This window comes from Orbicella franksi, chromosome 13, assembly GCF_964199315.1.
Source record: "Orbicella franksi chromosome 13, jaOrbFran1.1, whole genome shotgun sequence".
Lineage (NCBI taxonomy): Eukaryota > Metazoa > Cnidaria > Anthozoa > Scleractinia > Merulinidae > Orbicella > Orbicella franksi.
The window spans coordinates 4,280,456-4,305,240 of NC_138157.1; the positions used below are offsets into that span (position 1 = coordinate 4,280,456).

The 24,785-nt window shown below is 40.4% G+C and overlaps 2 protein-coding genes across 8 annotated transcripts in view; both read left to right on the forward strand.

The window, feature by feature from the left end:
- Nucleotides 1-14,586, forward strand: part of LOC145465244 (uncharacterized) — a 39,868-nt gene extending 25,282 nt beyond the window's left edge. For 6 of the 7 annotated variants that reach the window (XM_081449023.1, XM_081449021.1, XM_081449020.1 and 3 more), the window contains 2 exons: nt 4,078-4,778; nt 9,199-14,586. In XM_081449023.1, coding sequence (XP_081305149.1) covers nt 4,100-4,778; nt 9,199-12,500 — 3,981 coding nt within the window. In that variant the 5' untranslated portion in view covers nt 4,078-4,099 and the 3' untranslated portion in view covers nt 12,501-14,586. Of the gene's footprint in view, nt 1-1,880; nt 4,779-9,198 lie in introns of those variants that run through there. The other variant, XM_081449017.1, reaches the window with a different exon arrangement.
- A 1,249-nt stretch (nt 14,587-15,835) lies between these two features.
- LOC145465256 (uncharacterized) lies at nt 15,836-24,343 on the forward strand. Its single transcript, XM_081449035.1, has 6 exons — nt 15,836-16,106; nt 18,614-18,643; nt 19,280-19,326; nt 19,970-20,051; nt 20,775-21,317; nt 22,264-24,343. Exons 1-6 carry the CDS (start codon nt 16,044-16,046, stop codon nt 22,549-22,551), a joined length of 1,053 nt encoding a protein of 350 aa, XP_081305161.1. The 5' UTR covers nt 15,836-16,043; the 3' UTR covers nt 22,552-24,343.
- The last annotated feature ends 442 nt before the right edge of the window (nt 24,344-24,785 follow it).

Sequence of the window (24,785 nt, forward strand, 5' to 3'; positions counted from 1 at the left end):
TAGCTCATGATGCAATTTAGTGTTGCGAGTTCTGTAGTTGTCTGTATGGGCTCACTGTTTGTATTAACTCATGATCGGTAATTTATTAACTGACTTAACCAAACGAAGCGCCAACTGATAGAGCAGTGGTTATACGGCAAATCACTGATATCAGTGAAACGAGTGTTATGACATACGATCGGTTTTCCTTTCAGTGGAAATAGTACATTTATTTCGTGGACGGCTAAATTAATATACAAGATTTTAGCGATATAGCGTTTGTTCAGCCATGACCGCTTTTCGTGTTATCTGGTTAATATTTTCCAGTCCACTTCAAGAACGCAATCTAATTTGATAAAGTGAAGGCAATGAGCTCTTCTCTTTCGACACTACAATTCTAAGGAGAAAATTTCTGAAATTTAATGGTTCTTTTAATTATCTAGTTTCTATTTTGCGGTTAAATTTGTAATACGTTATGCAACATTAGCTCGAAAATGCGGGAAAATAGTATGAAAATGCGCTCATGATCTGTGCTTTATTTATTAAACAATAACTGATAAACAGTGGTAATGCTGATGCCAAACAAGTATTGAAATATAACCATCGCTATTCCGTCCAGCAAAAACAGCGTGTCTATATGAAGGGTTTCAGTTGTTCCTTCAATCAGCCATATGGCCAATTTTTGGTTCATCTGGTCAGTATTCTTGCAATTTAGGTCGATTTCAAGAACGCAATCAGATTTCATTGATTGAAAGGGAACGAGTTCCTCTTTTGTTGAGTTTTTAGGGGAAAATGCCTGAATTCATTTAGTTCCTATTTTTGGCGGTTAAATTGCTGGTACGTTATGCAACGTTAGCACGATAATGCATTTTAATGTATTTTAAATACATTACTTTATGGCGGGAAATAGAGGTGTATTCTCCGATTACTTGTTTACCAAGGGCAATATTTTTTGTAGTTTATTCTTAGGATGTGCTTCAGTTTTAGGTGTGTGCAGAGAAATCAGATTATCGAAAGAATCAGTTTAGTGATCGCAAACAAAAGTGTAAATGTAAAATCGTCTGGACCATTAATTGACCGTTGTTATTTCTCACGATAGCAGACAATCGCGAAGCGAAACCCCATAGAAAAGAAAGGCCTTTATTTAACAGTGGTTATGCTGATGCCAATAAAACGAGTATTGAAATATAACCATCGCTATTCCGTTCAGTGAAAACAGCCTGTCTATGTGAAGGATTTCGGCGACATGGCGTTCGGCGGTTGTTCCTTCAATCAGCCATGACAAATTTTTCGGTCCATCAGGTTAATCAAGTCGACTTCAAAAACGTAGTCTGATTTCTTTGATGGAAGGCAACGAAGTCTTCTTCTTTTGAGTTTTTAAGGAGAAAATTTCTGGAATTTAAAGTTTCCTTTTGATTAGCATAGGTAATCGCGTGAATGCAAGTGCAATCGATCAAGGATTTACACTACGGTGATATTTGAAAATTATCTCAAAATTGCATGAGCCTTTACTGAGGCGAGTGTAATCTGAAAGAATTTTAAAATATCACGTGTTGTGTAAATTATTAATACCTCATTCTTCCTACTATTGCTCATTTTAATAATATTGAGTATGTCGATGTAGATGTAGATGTAGACTCAGGAAATCACGAACGTGCGCGCGTTAATTTGCACTGCAGTGCAAATTTAAAAGAGTTAACGATAAATTGCCTTGCTCTCAACCAATCATTGTGAAGAAATTTTTTCAAATAATAAATTTGGTTTCTACTTTTTTTTTTTTTTTTTTTGATTTTTGGCCGTTAAAATTGTGATGCGCTATGCAACATTAGCACAATAATTAATGCCTTGACTCAAGTTGTGCGCTTCATTAATTAAACAAGGTGCCAACTGATAAAACAGTGCATAGTTACTAACTACGAACACTGTTTATATAGCAAATCAATCGATCAATCCTTTATTTGATAACGTAGGAAAGTAGGACAATGATGCCAATTAAACGAGAATTAAGATATAAAGATTACTTTTCCTCTCCGTGAAAACAGTGTAGTTATTTCTTTGACAACCTAATGAATGTAGGATTTCAACAACGTGGTTGTTCCTTCAATAATCAGCCGTTACTAATTTTCGGTTCATCCGGTGTCTCCAGTTAATGTGTTTGAGTCAATTCCAAAAAAGTAGTCGGATGTCTTTGATCGATAGCAATGAGGTCTTCCTTTCTGGAGTTTTTTTAGTAGAAAATTTCTGAAATCCAATGTTTCTTTTTGATTAATTTAATTTCTACTTTTGGCGGTTTAATTTGTAATACGTCATGCAATGTTAGCACGATAACGTATTAAATACATTACTGTATGGCGGGAAATAGAAGCGAGAACTCCGATTTTATTACCTGTTTTTTAGTTAGCAAAGTGCAATGCTTTATAGTTTACTCTTAGGATCTGCTTCAGTTTTAGATGTGTGTAGGACTATCGGTTCATCAAAAGATTAGTTTAGTGATCGCAAACAATACCGGAGTCGTAGAATCGTCTGGACTGTTATTTTCTGCAACAGCAGACAGTCGTGAAGCAAAACTAATGCATCAGTCAATTTAAATTACAGACACTCGACCCCCGGGACATGACGGCGAATTTGGCATTTACTCTTTCAAAAACCGCTAATTTTCATTCTTCATTATTACAGCGGATTACATAATTCAATAACAGAATAATTTTATATCATAGCTAGCAGAGCCGTGCAATTAATACTTAGCATACGTAAGCGTGTAGCGTTTATCAAAGAGATTCCATGTTGTCGTGTGTCTGTTCGGTAATAGATTATAGATGAGGTCAAAATGTGGTAAGAACAAAAAAGTGGCGAACGAGCCCAAAAGGCGAATGTGGCACTTTTGATCGAAAGGCCAGCTTCACTAACTCACCGCGACAATAAATTTACCTCGATCAAATTCAAGTTGTTAAAAAATTTCTCAAACTTCATCCAGCTGGTAACCATGTTATGTATATATCAGAAAAATGGAATTAAAAATAGGGATCGCCGTGCTCGTTTTTGCACAACATGGATAGTCTTTTTAGCAACTTTGCTGCCGACTAGGTTGTCATTACTTAACCTTAGTTAGTAGAAAGGGGCACTAGAAATTCTAAGAAAAGCACTTATTGGATTAGTTTATTAGGGAAGTTAAACAAAATAGGCCCTGAACTTACATTTTAAACCATGTTAACTAAACAGGAGTTACGATTATACTACAAACTTAAGAATTTTCTGCGTGCTCACCTACCCAGCACTACCTAAACACGGGTTCTTTAGAGCATTAAAATCAAAATATTTATAAGCAGAATTTTAAACTTTTCTTCAAATCGAGACATATTGTAAATAACCTTGTGTAATTTAAATTCATGCATTAAAAAGTGGGGGTCACCGTGCTCGTTTAAGAGAAAACGAGCATTTATTTCGCGGTCGAGCTTAGCTTGAGGGAAATCTCTTACGTTGTATTCGTGCACGCGCTTATGTGCGCGCGCTAATGACGCGAAAATCGCGCGCAGTAGGGATGCCCAATGCAATACTGACGAATCACCTTAAAACGCTGAGTGTCTCCCTTGTCCTCCTACGCAGCCCAATAGTTTCTTTAGAGTCTAGTATTGATCCCAGACGTTTGTTGGAATCGCTTTTTTTTCAGGCTGTTACACGCGCCTTTGGTTTCAGATACTTATTCAAAAATGGTGATCACGTGATGACAATCGTCTCTTGGCTACAGTTTGCCGCACGCTGTCGTAAATTTCTCAAAAGTACCAAGTTCAAAGTAAATCTTATCCTTGCGATGGATTTTGCAACTGTCGAACAATTCTCTGTAACATAGCTTGAATTTTATCTTGCTAGAAAGTGTGAAAAGCTGCAACCAACTTGTAAACAAACTGTAAAGCAGCTTCCCCGAGGAGAGATTCACTCATCACACGATCATGAAACTCGTCATCACGTGATCACTTTTTTCAATCACGTGAATGAAACCAACGGTGCGATCAACGGCCTGGAAAAAGCTGTTTCAGCAGACATCTGGGATTAATAATAACACTTTCGTTTAATGTTTTTTTGTTGTTGTTGTTGGATTAGGAAACAAAACTGGTTTTTTCCAATGGCTTCTGCTCCACCGCCAGTGACATCCACCAAGGAAACAACCAACTTTGCAAGGCTGTGTCGTCTGCTGGTTGACGTTGGTTCCCAAGCCCTGAGGGATAAATTCGACAGTATCCATGCACCAGGAAATCTTCACACAGTTTTGGCAAGAAGTAAGACCACCATACAATCGCTAAGGAAAAAGAGAATCGTTAATCCAATGCAGTGGAGTAAACTGTACCCTGCCGTACCCTCTTCGCTATCATCGGCACACTTTGACATCACTGTAATAGTTGTCCTGCTGAGGAACATATGCGGATTGAAACCTCCAGTGACTGGTTGGGACAAACTTCCTTCTCCCGGAGACATAAGTTGTGAGGCTGACATTGTCCGTGTCAAGTATTTTAGAAACACCATTTATGGACATGCTGAGAAGGCGTCTGTGGATGATGTGACGTTCCAACAGTATTGGCATGACATCCGAGAAGCATTAGTGAGATTAGGAGGGGCCCAGTATGCAGTAGCTATCGACAAGCTCAAGACCGAATCCATGGACCCGGAACTTGAAGATGAGTTCATAGATCTTCTCAAGGAGTGGAAGAAGGACGATGACGACATAAAAGACAGGTTGTCAGAAGTGGAAACTGAGCTCAAGAAGGTGAAAGTGCAAGTTGACGCGATGATCCCTCCAAAGGAAGGTTAGTTTTGTCATATTTATGTTGTGCGGATCAACTACCCTACTTTGCATTGCAACTTAATATCCTCGCAACGACTGAAGGGTTTTTTGATTTCTCAGATCTAGCAGGCCGGAAAGAATAGCTATTTCCGGGTTGCCCTCTGCTTCTGCGTCAAAACGAGTCCTCATGCAAAACTGTCTATGTGCAAAACAGTTTGATTTGCATGAAATAAACGTGCAGGTGAAACACATTTTCATATGAATGAACACTCTTTAGTGCAGAAGCAAATGGGCAACTCGGAAATGACCTATTGTCTCTCACTCTAGAAAAAATCTACAGGCGTTCTATAACGAATTCTGTTCTCCTATTGGCGATGCTAATCGCTAACTATCCTGTTGTAGAACGTGAATAGCCTTGCGGTACTCGGTTGTTGACAAAATGGCGGTCATTTTGCATTTTTGAAGTGTCTGTGAAGAGGATTTAGATCATTACTAACGGAGGCGAATACAGGGAAGACAAACGTTTTGACGAAATTTGAAACAATTAGTTCCATACGAAACTCTACAAATTTCTCCGAATGATGCAGGCACGAAAAACCGTACAGACCTAAATCTTCGCGAGGTTGTTTTTATATCATTCTTCTATCATATCTCAGACTCTTGACTTAATTTATTGGATGGTTGCCGCCTTTATTTGTGATGGCATGACAGTGACACCAGCAATAGGAAAGACGAAATTTGAGATAACTCTGGTGATATACATAGGAGAGCAAGAATCAAGTAGTTCAAGCTATCTCATACACCTACAGACAGTCTGAAAAGCAGGTCAAGCTACAACCACAACATTTTCATCTTACCTGGAAGGTCACACCTATCTATTGCTCTAAAATTTCCTCTATCTTCTTCTGAATCTGCCTGTCATTCAGGGGGAGAGAATTTCGTGTGCCAATAATCTTGACAGGCTCTCCTTGCACTGTTTGAATTCTAATCTCTTTTGAAGGTGCAAGTTTATTGCTTTGTTTCTTCCCTTCACTAAGGCAGACTTTAAACTTCACAGCTTGAAAAGCCATCTGACTCCATCCGTCCTCGTTGCTCAGTGAAACGCATAAGGCCTCTACAGTCTTTCTCCCCAGCTGATGCGGTCTTGTGTCGCCTTCATTCCAGGTCAGATACATGGACTTAAGTTCTTTCTCCGCTGACCTTCTCCAAATTTGTCGTGGTCTTCCCCGTTTTCCTTGTCACAGAACAAACCTTCTTCGGCACCACTGCCGGAGTCCAATCCATGTTCATTTCCTTTGGCTCATGTCCACCATAATGCCCTCTTGTTTACAGCTATTTCGTGCGTCCGAGTTGGATATTTACAGTGGCCAGCTCATGAATTGTACAATGGGAGCATACCCAAAGACAAAAACCCTCAGCTTTTTAGCTGACCCACTGAATCTGATTCTTCAGCCTTCATGAAGGACTTCAAGAAAGACATAAACCTCACCAATCGCCGCCCCCTAACCATACTACTGAGTCCCTGTGACGCCATCTCAATGGGCACGACCAAGAGTGAAGCAAACGTACGGTCAGTCTCAACGGGCTGCTACTTGTAGTGGAATAACCTAAAGAGAGCCACATCTGAAACGCATCATGTTACCCGCTACCTGTCCACTCTGTCTCCACGCTGCTCTGTCTCTGGCTACAGTTCTCATCTCGCTCCATGTCCACTCTAGCCATTCCCTGGGTAGAGTTCAGACAAAGAATGACCCTATCACTATCTCGCGCAGATGAAGCTCGTGAGCATGTACAGCACTGCAGTAATCTAAGGGAAAGAAAACCCTGACCGAAAACCGACCTCCTTCAGGTCTTGAAGGTTAGGCATCTGGCTAATCATCCGCTCCTAGAAAACATTTGTGATTACCGAAACCGTAAGCACTCTAGCGAAACGCATCATAGTAGTTTTTTAATAAACTGGACGCCCTCGCGGTAATGTAGAAGAACTCCCGAACTGAAAAAGAACAATTATGTGTTACTAAGCCATAAGCGTTACTAGGTTCAGGCCAGATTGCATGTAGATCTCTCTTCGAACGTCTGTATCTCTGGATGGTATTCCAAACCATAGAGGCATTTTCTACACAAACCAGAAACCCGGCATTACAGCTTCCAACCCATTCTCTACTACAAAGGTTGTTAAAGATGATTTTTCCTTACAAATTATATCAATTAATATTGGCTAGAACTTTTGAAGACTCTTGGTGAAGTGCTTCCGTTTCATCCCCTTTTCTTTTTTTTATCGTCGAACACACTCTGCCCTCTACCCCGTCGGGATCACCACCTTGTAGTGTTGGGGCGGATTTCATATCTGTATTACCCTTAGAGCTATGCCTTTGAGAGTTCTAAACCCCTGGTAGGGTCACCCATGCCGGACAGGTCGAAAGGCAGAGGCCAGACGAAGAGTGGTCCCCTGGTCCTCCAGGTTGGGGGTTAGGTGTAAGGCGTAAGACGCTCCTTGATGTCAAAGTTATGGGGGAGCGAGTATTGAATCTGATTATCTCCTAGTGACTGGAAAATTTAGAATGAAGCTTGCTGCGAAGAGGCTAGTAGGAGGCACCTGCCGGAAAAGATTCAATACAGCTAAACTGGAGGATATGGGGTTGCGAGAAGAGGTCACAGTGACACTAAAGAACAAATTGAAGTTTTTACAGATGAGGATGTAGATGATCAGGATGTAAATACAAGATGGCAGCACAGCAAGAGAACCTTTGTGGGTACCTTTGTGCCACCTATCCGCTATCTGCCAGCTCCATCTTCACTTCTCTCTCTCTCTCTCTCTCTCTCTCTCTCTCTCTCTCTCTCTCTCTCTCTCTCTCTCTCTCTCCTCTCCAACTCCTCATAACGTGGAACAAAAATCATATACGATTTTCTCAAACTAATCTAGCTTCCCCTCAATAGAACCGAACAGGGTCGCCTCAAATACCAGAAAAAAACTTCTTCCAGGTTGATTGGTCATCCATCTTTGGCAACTTGGTGCGCTTTATAGAACGTCTTGTTCCACCGCAGGTTGCTGTTACTGTCTGTGAACTGCTTCATAATCCGTCAGCGTTACCTTGAGCATTAAGCTCCCTGTTGTTCGGTACCTCTGTGCTGCTAGCCTAGTACCTACTTTCGGGTTGTCAGTCTTCTTTCTGACTCTGCGTCAGCCAGGCTCTCCTAGCTTTCCATAACTAAAGCCGTGAACCAGCATAGAGTGCTCATACATCTAGACCTGAAACAAGGTATACTTTCCTGGGTTTTGCAACCAATGCGTCGGTCGTATAATGTGGGGAACGTTCTGCTGTTATTCAGAATACTAAAATATCTCACAAGTTAGAAGAATAAAAGTCGCGTCCGAAAGTCACCGATAGTTTTCAAAGAGGGTCTAACACATTGTCAGGTTAAAACGAGGCGACACTGGTGCCATGCAAGACGAACAATAACGCAGGGTCTTAGTTTCGAGGTTTCATACTTATGTAAGTCGTAAGTCTCGTAAGTCTCTCGTGAATAGGACTTATATGACTTATTTGTCGAAAAACTTAATCAATTGAAAGGAAGGCTCTGGGAAGAGAACGGATGAAGCCAAAAAACGCGTTAATGAAATCTTAGCAAACAAAAAGTTGATTTATAAGCATTTTTGACCAGATCAAAATGCTTGTTGGAAAATTTGTATCAAGCCGAGACTAACCGAGGGCGGTTTCATTCAAGCTTTGTTTGCCCCCTAACAGATAACATTTACACCAGGCAAACAAATAAGTGTCTTAAATAACGATATATACATTATCGAATGCTTTATTGCATTCATGAAGCCAGAAATTTGATTTCATCCATTCTATCTAAACTCACCATGACAGGCTACGACGGCGTTTTCTTATTTCCTAACGTGCAATCCTAAACTGAATGCCTTGAATGGTAAAAGCATTGATGTCTTCACCTTACCACTCTAAGGGATACAAAATTCACAATCTACACTCTAAAAGAGACGACCAGCATCTCCATCCTTTCAGATGTCAACGCATGAGAGTCTTGCCCTCGGAACAATTAACAATTGAAGTGGCCTCCTTTTTTTTGTACTTCACTTGTATTTCTTGACAGTTGTTAGGTCATTACTTTGGTGTTGTAGTCAGTTTTAGAAAGGAACAGAATATCGTGACAAAATTACTCAAGCGAGGGGTCAAACCAGAATTAATGCATGTAGTGTTTTAGGACGGAAATTATTATCGGGGTGCTGAGGAAAGAACACAAAGTTTCAAGGACTCGGGGGTGTTATTGCTTTAAACTACTGGTCAATGATGTTTACAAATTTTAGTCCAAAAAAATCCTTTTATTTACCGGCCTTATGGGTGTGGATGTCGGTGTATTTGAGAGAACATTTAATCATGTTGTTAAGTGATAGTCACAAATTCTATTTATTTCGTTTCTAGAGACGTACTTTCCTACTGATATCGTGGAAAAAATTCGCCAAGGATGCAGAGAAGAGGAAGGCAAGCTGCAGTCCCCTCCGTGGTGTGAGGAGTTTAACTTTAACCTAGTAAATCTTTTCACCAGGCTAAAAATCGTTAAAAAGGACGGGAAAATCGGGCAAATCGGGCAAATCGACCATTTGACAGATATCTTCAGAGTAGACAAACATGGTCAGAAACCAAGGACTGTGCTAATTGAGGGAAAATCTGGCATGGGAAAGACGACCTACTGTCAGAAACTGGCCTACCACTGGGCTAGTAATCAAGAAGAATTGGAGAAGCTTTCACCCCAAATCCAGGTACTTCTGTCACTTAAATGTGGAGAGATCTCATCAGACATTTGGAAAGCAATCGACTCTCAACTTCTTCCTGAGGATGTTGACGAGCAATCTAAGGAAATGTTCTTTAAGTTTATCCAAGAAAATCAGTCCAAAGTTTTGTTGATACTCGATGGACTTGACGACATGTCTCCAGATAACCTGCAGATGATTTCCCAGCTGGTTAAAAGAGAATTGCCACGATGCTACTTCCTTCTTACCGCCGAAAGAGCAACAGCACTGAAAGTTAGAGAGTGCTGTGGTACTTGGCTGGAGATACTGGGATTCACTGAAGAAGATGGAAAGAAATTCATCTGCGATTACTTTAAAGACCAGGAGAGTTTGGCTAAGAAGCTGCTCGACTTGTTGGACGAGTTTGACAACTTGCGGAAAGAATTGTTCCCCGGTAATCCCATATACACAGCACTCCTCTGTCTTCTTTGTAAAGACCTGAATGGTGTTTTCCCAACAAGCAGAACCCAGCTGTACACAGAAATGATACTTTGCGCCTTGAGAAGAAATGAAACCATAAAGGGGAAGTCGAGCAGCGATGAAGATCTGATTGAAGTCTACAAAGACCATCTCACTTCTCTGGGGCTCATAGCTTTTAAGCTCCAACGTAAAGGAGACTCCGACTCTGAGGAAGACGAAGGGACTTTAAACATAAAAGAGTTACCCGGGTTCACGTCAGCCCAGACTGTAAGAGGTACTTCGCGTCTGTGGTATGGGTTCCAGCAATATTTTGCAGGCTTCTTTCTCGCCTTTCAGATTCTCAGTGGCGAGATTGACCTAAATGCAAAAGTTGCTGATGAAAGCTATTTTGAACCACCGTTGAGACAAGTATATTTGTTCATGAGTGGAATTCTTAGCTTGAAATCGAAAGAAAAGGCCTTGGATCTTGTCAAAAGTATTTGCTCTCGCATAAATTCACTAGCACTTGGAAATGCTGAGGACATCGAAGAGCTCCAGATGCTTTTGCTGCTCGCTTTGGAGTGCTCAGAATACGCAGCTAGCGAACATAGAGATCATTATATTTTAACTTTAGGTTCCTCTCTCAAACTAGAATTTTTAGCCATTGGAAGACTTTCCTTTCCCCGTGATTATCACCAACCGCTGAAATCAAACGCATTCATCAAGTGGTTGGATGAGTACTCCACGTTCCGTACATGTCGCGGCTGGTCTAACTTTGCCCGTCTTGTCGGGCCTTTTTCTGAGGCCCTCAAATACAATACCACTCTGGATTCTTTGCACTTGAGCGACACCTTTGGCAAAATCGGTCCCTTTGGGGCAGAGGCTTTCTCTGGCGCTTTGAAGGTCAACAGCAGTCTGACCAACCTGGATCTAAGGTCTAACCAGATTGGCGCCTCTGGTGCCCAAGCACTGTCTGACGCGCTTGAAGTGAATACTACTTTGACCAAGTTAGACCTAAGTGACAATGATATTACTGCATCAGGAACCAAGTTTCTTTCGAAGGCTATTAAACTCAACACTTCTTTAACCACTTTGAATTTATCCTATAACAAGGTTGGTGAACAAAGGCAAGGAAAATCTCTTTGTCCACAAGAGATTTCCATGACACTGATCTTACATCAAATCGGTCGCTGCACCCTTCCTGAGGCTTTGAAAAAGCTTGATGAATTTTCAACTGGGATGGTTGAAACTATGGACGACTATGGCTTATTTTCTCTCTCTGAGTCACTGAAAACAAACACCACTTTGACAAACCTGAATTTGAAGGATAATGAGATTGATTGTGTCGCTGCCTACTATCTCTCAGAAAGTCTTAAAACCAATGCCACTCTGACTACTCTGAATTTAAGTGGAAACAGACTTCTTTCTATCGGTTCCAAATGTCTTTCTTTGGCTCTTACAGCGAATGGCACCTTGACGTCCTTAAATGTGAGTGATACTAGGATTGATGCCCAAGCTCTGTCTGAGGCCCTTAAAGTCAACGCCGCGTTGACCAGCTTAGATTTAAGTAATAATGGGATTGGTGACAGTGGTGCCAAAGCTCTCTCTGACGTTCTTCAAGTTAATGCTACGTTGAAGAAGTTACGTTTAAGTTCGACTGAGATTGGTGCAGATGGTACCCAATACGTTTGCGAAGCCCTTACTCGCAACAACACCCTGACTTCTTTAGATTTCAGTTTTAATAAAATTGGGGGTGTAGGTGCACACTTCTTCTCTGAGGCCCTTAAGAGCAATAAGGCTCTAAATGATCTGAATATGAGGCACACCCAGGTTGATAAGCGTGGTGCTATCGATCTTTTTGATGCCCTTAAACAAAATACCACCTTATCGACTTTGGATTTGACTGGCCTTTGTGCTGTTTTCCCGTCCAAAGGATGCATCCATCTTCCTTTTTGTCAGTTATCAGATGCCCTTAAGGTCAACACCACCTTGTCTTGTTTGAGACTGGGTCAAAATGATTTGCGGCCACCTGATGCACAGGATTTCTTTACATCTCTAATGGACAATAAAACCTTGAAGGAACTCGACTTGGATAAAGCGAGGTCGCGTTTCAAAGTGCCACGAGAATTCCTTGCTAGCAATACAGCTTTGACTCATTTAAATTTGAGTTCCTGCCTGTGTGAAGACCCTTCTGCTCTGGCTTCTTTCTTTAAAGCTCTTACAGTCAACTCAACCTTGACTTGCTTGAAGCTGAAAGATGTCGAAATCATGGATTCCACCTGGAACAGGAGTAAGATTGGAGACTCCGAATGTGAGTTGATCTCCGAGACTCTGAAAGTTAATACCACCTTGACAGATTTGGATTTGTGTAACAACTGGATCGCTGATGATGGAATCCAGTGTATCATGGAGGCTCTGAAAGTTAACACCACCTTAAAATATTTGAATTTGAGTTGTCAGCGACGTATGTGTAGAAATGCATTCGATCCTCCATCTCTCAGGAACGTCAATACCAGTGTTTGTGTATTGTGGTAACTAATGAAACTTCCGCTCTAAAAGAGATCGCAAGTGTTTAGCAACATAACGCTAAGAAACGTTTTAAGCAATTAATTATGAACTGAAGTTTCATGATTGCGTGGTTTATAAGGAATCAATGTACAATGACAGCCAAAGCAAAACTGAAACACATCAATTTAAATTGATGTTAGAAGTTTGGACGTAGGAAGTTTATTACTCAGCAGCAAAACGGATTCTGGATAGCCAGCACTTTGCTTTTAATTAACTAGAAAAAGCTGTCATTTGCTACATCTTGCTTCGTAGTAGTCTTGACATAACTTTATCTGCTGAAGATTCAAAATAATTGTTTCTACTGGAAGTTAAACTCTTATTATTTCCAACGTCTATTAGATTTTGTTCAATCTTCGTTGCCTTACCAAATCGAGTCCTATTTAGGAATATATTTGTGTAGTTAGAAATGTGCAGTTGAAGCCTGCTTGCGTTAAGTATGGCAAAAAGACACCAACGAATCAAAGGCAATCGGTTACTAGGTGACTAAGTGGTATTCTTCCACGTTGTGATGTCTTAGAACGAAGCTGTATTGGATAGACACGTGAATAAGGTCGGTGAAATTTTACATTCAGCTAGCTAACTGTAACTGAATGATACAATTTAAGGTTTGAAATGGCCCATTGCAACAAACGGTCACGACCGAAAATCCTCATACTGAACAGCAAACAAAAACAGCAGACACTAAACCGACAAAGTTACTTTAACCAGTTAAGCCTGAATGTTCTTTGTTTGGATGTCCGAGTACGTAGCTTGTCATCATGACATTGCCCAGGCTGTATTGTACCAAGTGAACGTTCGTTACAATGAAGAAGGCCCACTTGGTAGCTTTTAGGCCAAGGTCAAACGTCGAACTTGATATGAGACGAACTAAATTGAGTGAATTAATTTAAGTTCGACGTTTGACTCAGCTGGTGAGTTCGTCCAGCTGAATTTCAATCCTTCAACACGTTCCATCCGTCTGCTTTAAATCCGAATTAAGTTCTACGTTTGACCCAACGAGAGAGCTCAAATTGCAGTTAAGTTTGTCTCATGAGGAGTTCATCGTTTGACCTGCGCCTTACTGTTTCGGTGAATTACCGTGTGTGTTATTGTTTGTATTTAGAACTAAGCGGTTTCCTAAGAAAATTAATGACAGCACAATGAAAACAACACTGAATATACCATTTAAAGTATTGTCAGAAACGTGATGTAAGTCTAATCTTGTAAAAAACGAAAACTAGACTTATTTGTTACCACACTATATTACAAGTAACAAGTTTAAGTAGTTATATAGTGCGCTCAAACGAACTCAGCACTGTACTAAATTCAGTTCCAATCTTACTTCAAAGTTACACAACTTATTTTCGTATACCTCGTTATTGTTTAAACCCTGTTGTGTACGGTAGTAGATTTTACCAATATGGTTCTTTACGAAGCTTAGATTGAAAACATATTGTTACATGTATACTAAGTTTACTTTAGTGGTAATCACGTGCCAATCACGTGCCAAGATAGCGGACTTTTAGTTATACAGTGTAGTTACGTCTAAAGATGAACGTTATCTAGAAGAGGCAAACTACAGAAACATTTTTAAAGCTGTTAGTATACTTATGATTAGCTCTGGAGATCAGTTAACTGATGACTGGATTGAAGTCCTCATTCCAAACTAATAAAAACTTACCTAGCGTTATGTGTCATGGAGACTCTGTGGTGTGTCAATCAGCTGTTCGCCAAAGTGTAGTACACTCCCAGTAATCGACGTAATCAGGCTGTAGATCCTTTTACTCACAAAGTCACAAAGTCACAAAGTCACAAAGCTTCTCCTGTGATAATGGAGGAAGCCCCAGGAGAAAGCAAATTTCTTGCCTTTCGTAATTCTTCTATTTTGATTAGCCATTTGAAACGAAAGCTATCAAAGCGATGTCAAAAAAGTGGTGAAATATCAACAAGCTTTGTCAAATGGCTAGTGTTTTATACTGTCCCTGGTATACCTTGATCCGGCATTCTAGCTTAATTTTCCTATGTTTTCACATTAAAAAGTAGCAAGCCCCGCTAAACGCGCTAATTTTTATGAAGCAGATTCCCATTTGGGATTGCAAAAAAAATTGATTCATTGTACTGTAAAATGATTCATGCCATAGTTAGCCTTTATAGCTATTCAGTGATATTTCGTTTGGTTTGCTGATTTTGGAAAAAAGCCTTGGATTACGGTTGTTTCCAAAAATCATTTATCCCCTCAGGTTTCTCTGGGATCACGTGAACTGCCTATTGTACAGAAGCGTCCATACAAAGTACAGATTTGGCTGTAGTTGTTGGCACCTTCAATTTCCTTTCTCCATAACCCGGAAATGATGACCGTGTACGTAATAAACGTGATTTTCCTGGTTACCTAGGCTCGATTACCAGCCGCTGTTCGGGAAAGGAACGTAGACCAGACACGAGAGAGCGGCGGAAATCGAGCCTACTGGTTACCCTGTTCGGGCAATAATCGATTCCGCGTCCAAATTACACGATGATTTATTTCGTGTGTGTTCTGTTTGGAGACATCTAGAGGGCCTCCGTTGCCGCAATTGTAACTTTCATATTCCCAGGTTGAACTCTCATATGAAAAAGACGGAGTGCTCGGCGTACCTTTTAGGAGCCAAGCTCATAAAACGAGATCTTGGTAACTCTTAAGGGTTCTTTTCAAAATGTCCGACGAGCATCCCCGTCCTTTTTATATGGGAGTCCCCCCGGATATTCCTCGTCTTGACACAGGGATTCCATGATGGAATGCTTACCCATTTGAGCCTACTTCCAGGCTAGACCAGGTTTTGTTTTGGGGGCCGAAAGCCCGTGGGAGGAATATTGATATCACTCGCAATATTTCCAGGGAAAAACTGCCCTTTTTTAACGTTTTCTTACAAAAGTCTTGCTCATTTTCGCAGCACCGTAAACCAGATGACAGTCTCGGGGAGGGGGGTGACTCCCATATAAAAACGGACGGGGGTATTCGTCGGAATTTTGAAAAGAACCCCAAATAAGAGGTGCCAAGATCCTGCTTTGTGGGCGTCCCTTGAAATTTTTCGGCCTAAGAGGTACCAATTGTAAAACAGCACTTCATCTCCTGCCATATTTTGTCGGCTCAATACGGTAAAAGGTACCGTAAAAGCTTCCGCTGTGGAACTTTTCAGGTTGAACACCCTAAGAGGTTGGAAAACCGCTTGTTTAACGCCTAAAAGGTACCACGAGCACCCCCGTCCTTTTCATACGAAAGTTCCCCCGGGAAGCCGGTGAGGCTTGATTGTTGCTTTTGTTCGTTGTAAACCTTAAGGGGGGGGGGGTTCATGATTCGGGGAAACTTTTTTACCTGTTCATTTCGATTCCCTTCATTCCATATTGTGTTTGGCGTCGCGTGAAGTGAGGTATTTTTCAAGTCAGCTTACATAGAGTCGTAATAAGGATTGAGACACCTGCGTACAGTTAAACAAAGTAGTGTTCTTGGTAGTCGAGGAAGACCATTCCACTGTCAGAAAACAGAAAGACGAAAACATGTCGATGACATTTGTGTCTGGACGGCAGCGTCCAGAACCAAGTCAACAAACAGTTCAATCGGTAAGTGGTAAAACTGTGTAGTTTGCTTTAGTTTTGGGGCTGAATCTAACAATTTTTGACATTGGTTCATCGACGACGGATGATTCCCTATTCAAATTCATTTCAACTTCATTCTGTTAGCTTTTATTCTTGACAAGGGATTAAACCCACCTGGAAATCAGTCCCTCAAATCTTAGTTGTAAAAATCCTTTCAAGGATAAGCCTTCCTAAAGTAAGCTCTTGGGCTTACAAAAGTATTTATATACTCTGTAACTCCGCTCGCTCCTAATAAAAATAGACCTAAACTTAGATTATTAGCTCGAGATTTCCTGATTTACCTCATAGAAATCGATAGCGAATAATCTAATTGTTAGACAGTTCTTACTAAATTTCAATTTCCAATTATTTCGCTACATATTAAGCAGTATTTATAACTCCACGCCTAAACAAAATCGCGCACGGACTGAATTGTTGTTGGAAATTAACAGAGATTCCAACCCCTTTTGAAGGAAAATAGGGAGACTCTTTTAGCACTGGAGGCGGCAGCCTCAAGGGGGGGTGCGGGGCCATGCTCACCGGGAAATTTTGCAAATTTAGGTTTTCTTAAATGCCTTTTCCTGCATTTTGGAGCTGCTAAATGGAGTAAGACTGCTGGCCTGATGAGTCTGCACAACACGTGGCGAGAGACTGGGTGAGATGATATGAGAAGAAAGTGTAATACATCGCAAAAAAAATACTTAAGATTAGCATTTTTCCCTTGTTTTCACAATTTTATTATAAATCGGGAGAATTTGATAAGAGCGGGAGGCAACACATCAGATTGGGAGTCTCCTGATCAAATCGGGAGGGTTGGAATCTCTGAATTAAACTTGGGTAATTGTGAAGAATAGCTCCCGAAACCGACTGTCGGTAAGCCGTCAGCCGACAGGTTACCAACAAGCTACCGACAGTTTGTTAAAACAAAAAGTTTGCTGTAAAATAAACAGGGATAGAGTAATGTACCCGATTGACAAAATGGTTTCAAAAGCCTGAAAACAATTAGCAATACCACAGGCAGACCACTCTATGTGTTTGAGCGTAATAAATGTGAAACAAACAGAATCTATGAGGGTTATGAATAAAGCTCTGTAAATTGCATATCTAATATACATCTCGGTTTGAATATCTCAGTATGGTTAAATGAAACGTTAATCGACTCATGTGTGGTGTTTTTTCGCCTTCCTGGGCCGTCTGAGGCATCTTTTTACGAAATTACTTTTGGCTGGAGACCAGTAAGACAAGAGAGGGAGACAAGGCTTACAACATGGCGGCTGCCAGATGCGACCTCCTCCACTTCAAACTGGAATTAATGCCAAAATACTGAAAATCTCACCTGAATGGCCGTGGTTGTTGATTGATGAGATTTTTCTCTATCTCTTCGCTGAATTTGATAGCTTCATCCCTTCAACATTTTCCGAGAAAATTGATGCTGAAATCAGGAATACAGCTTTCTTAATATGATCGGTGTCAAACTCAGTGACCAAAGGAATTCAAGGCATGCAGGCCATTTCAAATCTACCAATCAGCGCTTGGCATCGTGGCAGGCTGCTGTGGGATTATTAACAATAGAATGTTTGTGTTGAGACTAGAGCTTAAAAAAATGGAGAGCCACTCACTTGTTAAACCTCAGAAATACACATAATAATTGATTTTATTAGTATGGTCAGCAGGCAAAGAAAGCGGCTGGTGTCTGATAGCCTTTATAGCTAGGGTAGTGGATTCTGTCTTTCACTTACCTGGTGAACATTCAAATGAAGTTTCTGAGGAAAATATTTGAGGAATTTCATATCACAGAAGTACTGTAAGAGATGAAATTCTGGGGGCTAGTGGGAATAACTTTCTGGCTATTACATTATGGTTACAAGCCCAAAAATTAATTTTCTTTGCACTCTGATGGTGAGTTACATACAGTAGGGGCCATCTTGTGGTACTGTGCCCATGTAATGTGATACAACATAGATTTATGTCATCATCTACAGGGCTGTCATTAAGTATTGAGTCACCTGTAGCCTTGATCTTCACACCTGTAACAAAATTTTTCCCTTTTGAGTGAATTGTAGCAACTATAGGCAAGTTCATTTGTAACATCAAGGGTCCATCAAACATACTCAGCCCTGATCCATGTTCATTTTTGTGCCATCAAGGGTAGTAATAGGTGTGGTAACATGTAAATGATTTGAACCAAAATGAATATTGCTAGTCACATGTAGTGTAGTGCACTCTTGTCTGCACGAGAGTAGTCCTGAAAAGTACTATTTGTTGACAACTGAAGGTTTCCACATGGCTTCTACTCGGCTTGCTGTGGCATCAGTCACCTACAGCAGTCCTTTTCACAGCAGGATTTCCCTGGACTGCAAATGTAGATATCACAAGTCTAGTACTCAATTTCTATTAGAGTTACAGCACAAGACCAATGTGTTGTAAATTGGTCTAAAGAAATAATCTGAAGAGATGCATGTTTAATGGTATATATAATTTGTTTCTTTCAGCTTCTGGATGAAAATTCCCAGCTTATTCAGGTACATATGGCACCTTATGTAATTCATCAGTTGTTTCTGTAAAGCTTCTGTCAAACATAGTCACACAACTGTAGAATGTTCACTTGGTTTTTTTTATAACCTGGTGCAGAGACCAGGGGTTTTATTTGGAACATTCAAGGTGACCGAAACCACAAAAGCATACCATAAGACAGGGCTGTAGCCAGTATGAGGCAAACTGAGGCACTTGCTTCAGTTATTTTTTGTCACTTAAATTGTTTTTTTTTTTTGAAGGGCAAAAGTAAAACACTGCTAAATACCTCAGAGAAGGAGAATTTAACCATGGGCATTGCCTCAGTCATAATTTTGTTCTTGCTTTGGCCCTGTAAGAGTTTGTACATGTAGGAGCTCTGTGGGAGTTTGTACAGATTTGAAATTTGATTGAAAACTCTGACAAATGTCTGCCCTTTTCCTATAAAAAACTGCAAATTATAAATTAAATTTAAAAAACATTACCTGCTGTACCCTCTTTCTTTTGTGCTAGCACTTCTGCATGCATTTGAGTAATTTTGGGTTACCTACCTGATAGAGGAAAAAGATCAGAAACTTATTTTGAATTCATACATGTACAGAATGATTGGATTGTCTCTGGACTAAATTATGTCTTCTTTGCTGCAGGCTATTGTGGACTACCAAAGTAAAGGAAAGGCTTATGAATGCACACAGTATGTAACATCAACCCAGCCTGAATTTTAGGGAATTAGTGTAATCATTTTTCCAGAGGCCATGATCTTTTTGATAAGCACCCAAGAGTCAAAGCCTCTGGGTAAACTTGTAAAGAGAGCCAGATTAGCCACAGTGGCTACATATTTGTTGAGAAACCATTGTTGGACTTGGACCTGTGAGCACAATCTAACCAAACCAAGTTTTTTTGTTTACTGTGTTTTGTTCTGTCCGATGCATTGGGCATTGTTATCAGTGTGTAGTGTCCTTGATGGCTATCATGCATGTTTGACTCTTAATCAGGCAGTCTGGGTTTCAGAACTGGCTAGGGTCACTGAGTGGAGTTCTTTGTTTAGTCACTGAATTGCATTTAGATCACATTGCCTGTCTCCATGCAGGTGTATAAGTGGGTACCTGCGAAATGCTAGGGTGATCTGGTAGTATGTCAGAGGGCTAAACTTTGATGGACTTGCAGCTCAAACAGGGGGATTAAGCAAATCTCTGAGTTGTTTGTCCTTTGGAAGCAGCAATAAGTCTCAGTGGTGTGGCTAGGTGCTCTGAATCTCACTGAAACTTTATCTTTCATCGTTGATGTACATGTAGGTATTAATCATTGACCAATATGCCTTGTACTTTTGTTTACAGATATCAACAGCTGTTGCATCGTAATCTAGTGTACCTAGCCACACTGGCCGATTCCACCCAAAGCATGCAGAACACCATTCCTGTATGTGGATAATTTGTAATGCAATAATTTGTTTCCATTTCAGCAGAATGATCGTAACTAGACTGTGAATAGTACTTTTGTTCTTTCCACCAAAAATTGCTTGGTTACAACACATCATTTTGTGGAGCCACATCAAATTAAGAGAAAGAACAAAACTCTGGCTATATGGTCCGGCCTGAGTAAGGTGTCTGCTCCATGATTGACTGTGACAATTGATTTTTAGCAAAAATATAAAGTGATGCTTTACAATCTAAACTAATGCTTTTCAATATTTACATGTAACCTCTTATTCTATTTCACTTGCATCTGGCGTTAATTCTCTGATACCCCCAGCCCCCAATTCAATGTTGTGGAGGACCGGTTCTGTTAGTCTGTGCAGTCTTAGAAATAGAAAAATCAACATTATTTGGGAGGAAATGGGGGGGGGGGGGGGGGATGTTTCTAAGATGCTCAAAAATTGAATTTCACTGTGAAGTGTCTCAACACTTTTGTCACTGATTGATAGTATACTGATCTACACTTTCTTGAAGTGCCTTCTATTGGTGTCTTTAGTTAGTCTTCTCTTCTCTTATTGACTCTAGCATGTCATGCCGTGTCAGTCAAGCATCTGGCGAGCTAACCAAGGGTCTTTGATGATGTCGATGTATAGGTCTACCATCTCTTTGTGATATCACTTGTAATGGTAAAACTTTACTTCTTATCACTGGCTCTTTCTTTGAACAGGCTCCTGGCTCACAAAGTGGTCCCAGTATGAAGACACCTCCAGCATCAGTGACGCCACCTTCTGGGTCTGGCATGCTTCAGCCAGGGCTACCTGACATGACATCAAACTCAGGCTCATCTACAGACATGATGCCAAGTGCACCAGGATTGACAGCTGGAATGCCTTCTGGAATGAACGATCCTTTGAAATCCAACATGCCTCCACAACTTGGAGGAATCAGTGGTCCTAGCACAGCTGGGTACGGTGCTAGCTCAGTTGGTGGGATGGGACAGTCAACGTCGTCACCTCCACAACTGCAGCATCCGCCAATGACAGCACAGAGCCACATGGGCTACCCAGGTAACCCTTCTCAAAGCCAACCAGGCCGATCCGTTGCGCCGCCCACAATGTCAGGACCAATGGGGAATTTACCACCTCAGGTGCCTATTCAGTCTCATGCACCACCCATGGGCCAACACATGATGTCGCAGAATCAACAACAATCTCAGCAATACATGATGCAGCAGAGACAGATGCAGTTCAGACAAGGAGCACCTCAGCAGGTCAGTAGATTTTCAATACCAAACTTCTCCTCATTAGGTTACAAGGCAGACAGGTAGCACAAATCAGGAAAATCAGTTCAGTTGCTAGCAGTTCAGCTTCTAGCAAATTCACAGGTGCTGAAAAGACTGAGAGAATCATATTAGTTTGGAAGTTGATTTAATATTGCAACTCAACTGTAGTACATATGCGTTTAAGACTTGAGTACAGTGTAAATGTAGTTAGGAAATGACATAGTCAATAAAAGTGCCGTTTTTTTGTCACTGACTTGTATATTTTAGCAAGATGTTTCGGCTAACTCTTAACTAACTCTCTTATCTAGTACATAATTTACATGTACATTGACTCTTTGGCTTGCTCATTTGAAGATCTCTTTTTGAACATTGGTAGTCAAGACTGTTTTTTAGTTTTAATTATTATAAATATTAATAAGATTCCTAAGGTGAGGTACTCAGTTATAACTGCAGTATATGTAACAAGTGTAAAGCCCTTTTGGGGTTTCAAATTTGTGATTTTACGTTGACTTTTTCTGGTTAAAGACTTTGTGTTGCCTATATGTGGTACGCTACTTACTGAGGAGTTTTTGGGGGATCCCAAGAGGTCCAATGCAGGGTTGTAATGGTCATGTGAAATAATTGTTGTAGCATCAATTTCATTTACATGTTCTGGATACTATTTGGATGAGGTTTGATGTACCTACTGACATGTATGTAAAGACTCAGTAGTGGTTAATTCATTTACACTTCCCAGTCACACTAATACAGCTGTACGTACTTATTCCCAAGTTGTGCCCTCCTGGGACTCATTTGGGTGTTGTACAGGACAGGTATTATTCTTTGGATGATTTACTTCCTTATTGTTCTGGCTTTCCTACCTACATGTTGTCAATTGTATGTTTTCTGGTCATATTTGTTATCTCTATCCAACTCAGCCATTTTTGTATCACAGATGCCTCAACAACAGCAGTCATTGTCACACAGTCACCCTGGATATGGGCCACCTACCTCAGGAGGAATGCCATCAGGAGGCATGATGGCAGGCTACCCCTCACAACAACAAACACAAAGATACAATCCTTACCGACAGCCACCTCAGCAACAAGGCTTATCACACATGCCCTACCCAACACAACAACAGCCATCTCCAATGCAAGGGCAGTCAGTTATGGGACAACAACCATCGCTGGGTCAAGCACCAGTTGGACAGTCACCCATGCAGCAACCACCCCTTGTGTGACTGACATAATCAGTTGCAAGATTGTGTGACATGATTTGTTATAAGTTTGTGACATGACTTGTGGCAAGGTTGTGTGACAATGCAATGTGATTTTGTGGTAAGGTTGTGTTGTATTAGTTGACAGGATTGTGACATTTGTGATGAGCTTGTGTGACACGTATTGCTACATGATTGAGTGACACGATTAGTGCCGAGATTGTGTGACAGTCACTCACATAATTTGTCAAGATCTTAAAACCACATTGTGGTTCTAATGTAATGCCATAGGTTCTCCAGTTACTTCTTTTCAGGTCACACCATTCACAAGAACTAAGATAGAACTTTCTCCTTTCATGGGAAAAAGTCATCACAGATTAAGTTGAGTCAGACTTGGTAAATACAGTGGAACCCCATTAATATAGTCACCAATGGGCCATGAAAAGTTGGCCATATCAACAGGGTCACCGGATTAACGGATCAATCCTCATGACTGGTCTAAATTGAGTGACTCTTAACAGATATATCAAGACTTTAATAATTAGCATCCAGAGTGCAGATATAACTTTAGAAAAATTGAAACTTCAATCAATTCATACAATATTAACAAAGGAAAAATGAACAATTTATTGAACATTACTGGTTGGAGTGGCCATATAAATGGGGTAAAATTATAAAGGATTATCCGGGTTGGTATTTCAAAATGTGGCTGTTGGCCGTATTAACAGTTTGGCCCCATTAATTGGGTTTTCTTATAAGAGAATGTATGGGTGTTTTGCAGGGACAAAATGAAGTGACTAATATTTAATGAGGTGACCATATCTAGGGGGTGACCATAAAGCAGGGTTCCACTGTAGCTGACTTTTATATCATACTATTTGTTACGTACAGTGCTGTATGCACATGTATATCACTTTGTTTTTTACCAAATGAATATGACGAGAATTAGGAAAAGGCTTCCTTGTAGAGTTCACAGAAGGTATCAAACTGGTTTGGTCAAGTTATCGGTTATTCCTTTATGTTAAACACTATTTATTCACTGCTTTTCAAGTTTTGGAAACTTGTTTTCTTTGGAGTTATCCAATGTGAACTATTTACTTTTAACAATATTAGATAAAAGGAAGTTAGGCTGAGGTTTAAAGCTGTCCGTTATTGTTTATATTCCAACCCTCAAATTACTAACTTCCTACTACCTAGTGATTGAACTGTCATATTTTGTCCCACTAGGCCAGATCCTGTGTAGTCAGTCATACTACCTTTTCCCAGGCTGTCATGGTTACCGTATGTTGCATGACATTTTTCCCCTTAGATAAAGTGATTTGAGTGTGTCCTAAATGACGATTTAGCATCCAGAACTCAGCTGGATCCAAAGACACCTTTCTCTAAGTACACAGCAATTTGAGGTGGATTCATGCTGCCTTAAAAATGTCTGGGTTTGCTAGCTATCCCTTCACCTAACATGCAGAAAATTTAATATCTCAAACAAATCAGCAAAACCGAATCTTGCACAGCTAGAGGTTGGATAAATCCGTCTTTTTACCAGGGTGACACGAGTTAATAGGGAGGTTAAGCATGATGTGTACGGCAAACGGCAAACGGCAAAAATGAAACTTGCGCCATCTCTCTTCAGCTGTGTGTACAGTAGAGTGAAATTATTTGTATTTACAATGAATAGTAGTGGACGTTATTCCATTTTTGTGTGCATTATTTACGGATTAGAAGAAAAGAACTCTGCCGTTTGCCCTCTGCTGTTAACGTCATGCTTAACCTCTCTAATGCCCAGCTGGCTGGTGGAAAATGAAAAGAAAAATCTTAGTGAGAACCATACAATTATTATTACCTGGCCTAAAAGTCTTATTAACTCTCACTAGTTCATTTTATGTACTGATAACTGAATGGACCTTTTTGTCACACTTTTCCAATGCTTTCGTATTTCAAACTAATAACTAAGCCTCGCCACTCTTAATCATACAAACTCAGGAGAGTACGGGACCCCAAACTTGGCAATTTTTACAAAGAAGTGTCAGCAGGCAAGTGTTGTCCCCAGAGACATTTTTTGTTAAAAAAAAAAGATTGCTTTGTTTGGGGGTCCATAATTTTGCAAGTTTGCAACTGATATTCATGAAACTTCATATATTTTCTAAACTCAGTGCAATAAATTGATCTATGGAAGGTTTTGTTCTTGTACATGAGATACAAAAGTGTTGATATTGCTTGATGTCAGTGAAAAGGTCCATTGACAGTCTTTGTAATTATAT

What these genes read in the sequence shown, in the direction of transcription:
- LOC145465256 (XM_081449035.1), top strand. Translation starts at nt 16,044, where the DNA reads ATGTCGATGACATTTGTGTCTGGACGGCAGCGTCCAGAACCAAGTCAA. An exon ending in GTCAACAAACAGTTCAATCG is followed by an intron (nt 16,107 to 18,613) that starts GTAAGTGGTAAA and finishes TGTTTCTTTCAG; the next exon opens with CTTCTGGATGAAAATTCCCA. An exon ending in GACAAGGAGCACCTCAGCAG is followed by an intron (nt 21,318 to 22,263) that starts GTCAGTAGATTT and finishes TTTGTATCACAG; the next exon opens with ATGCCTCAACAACAGCAGTC.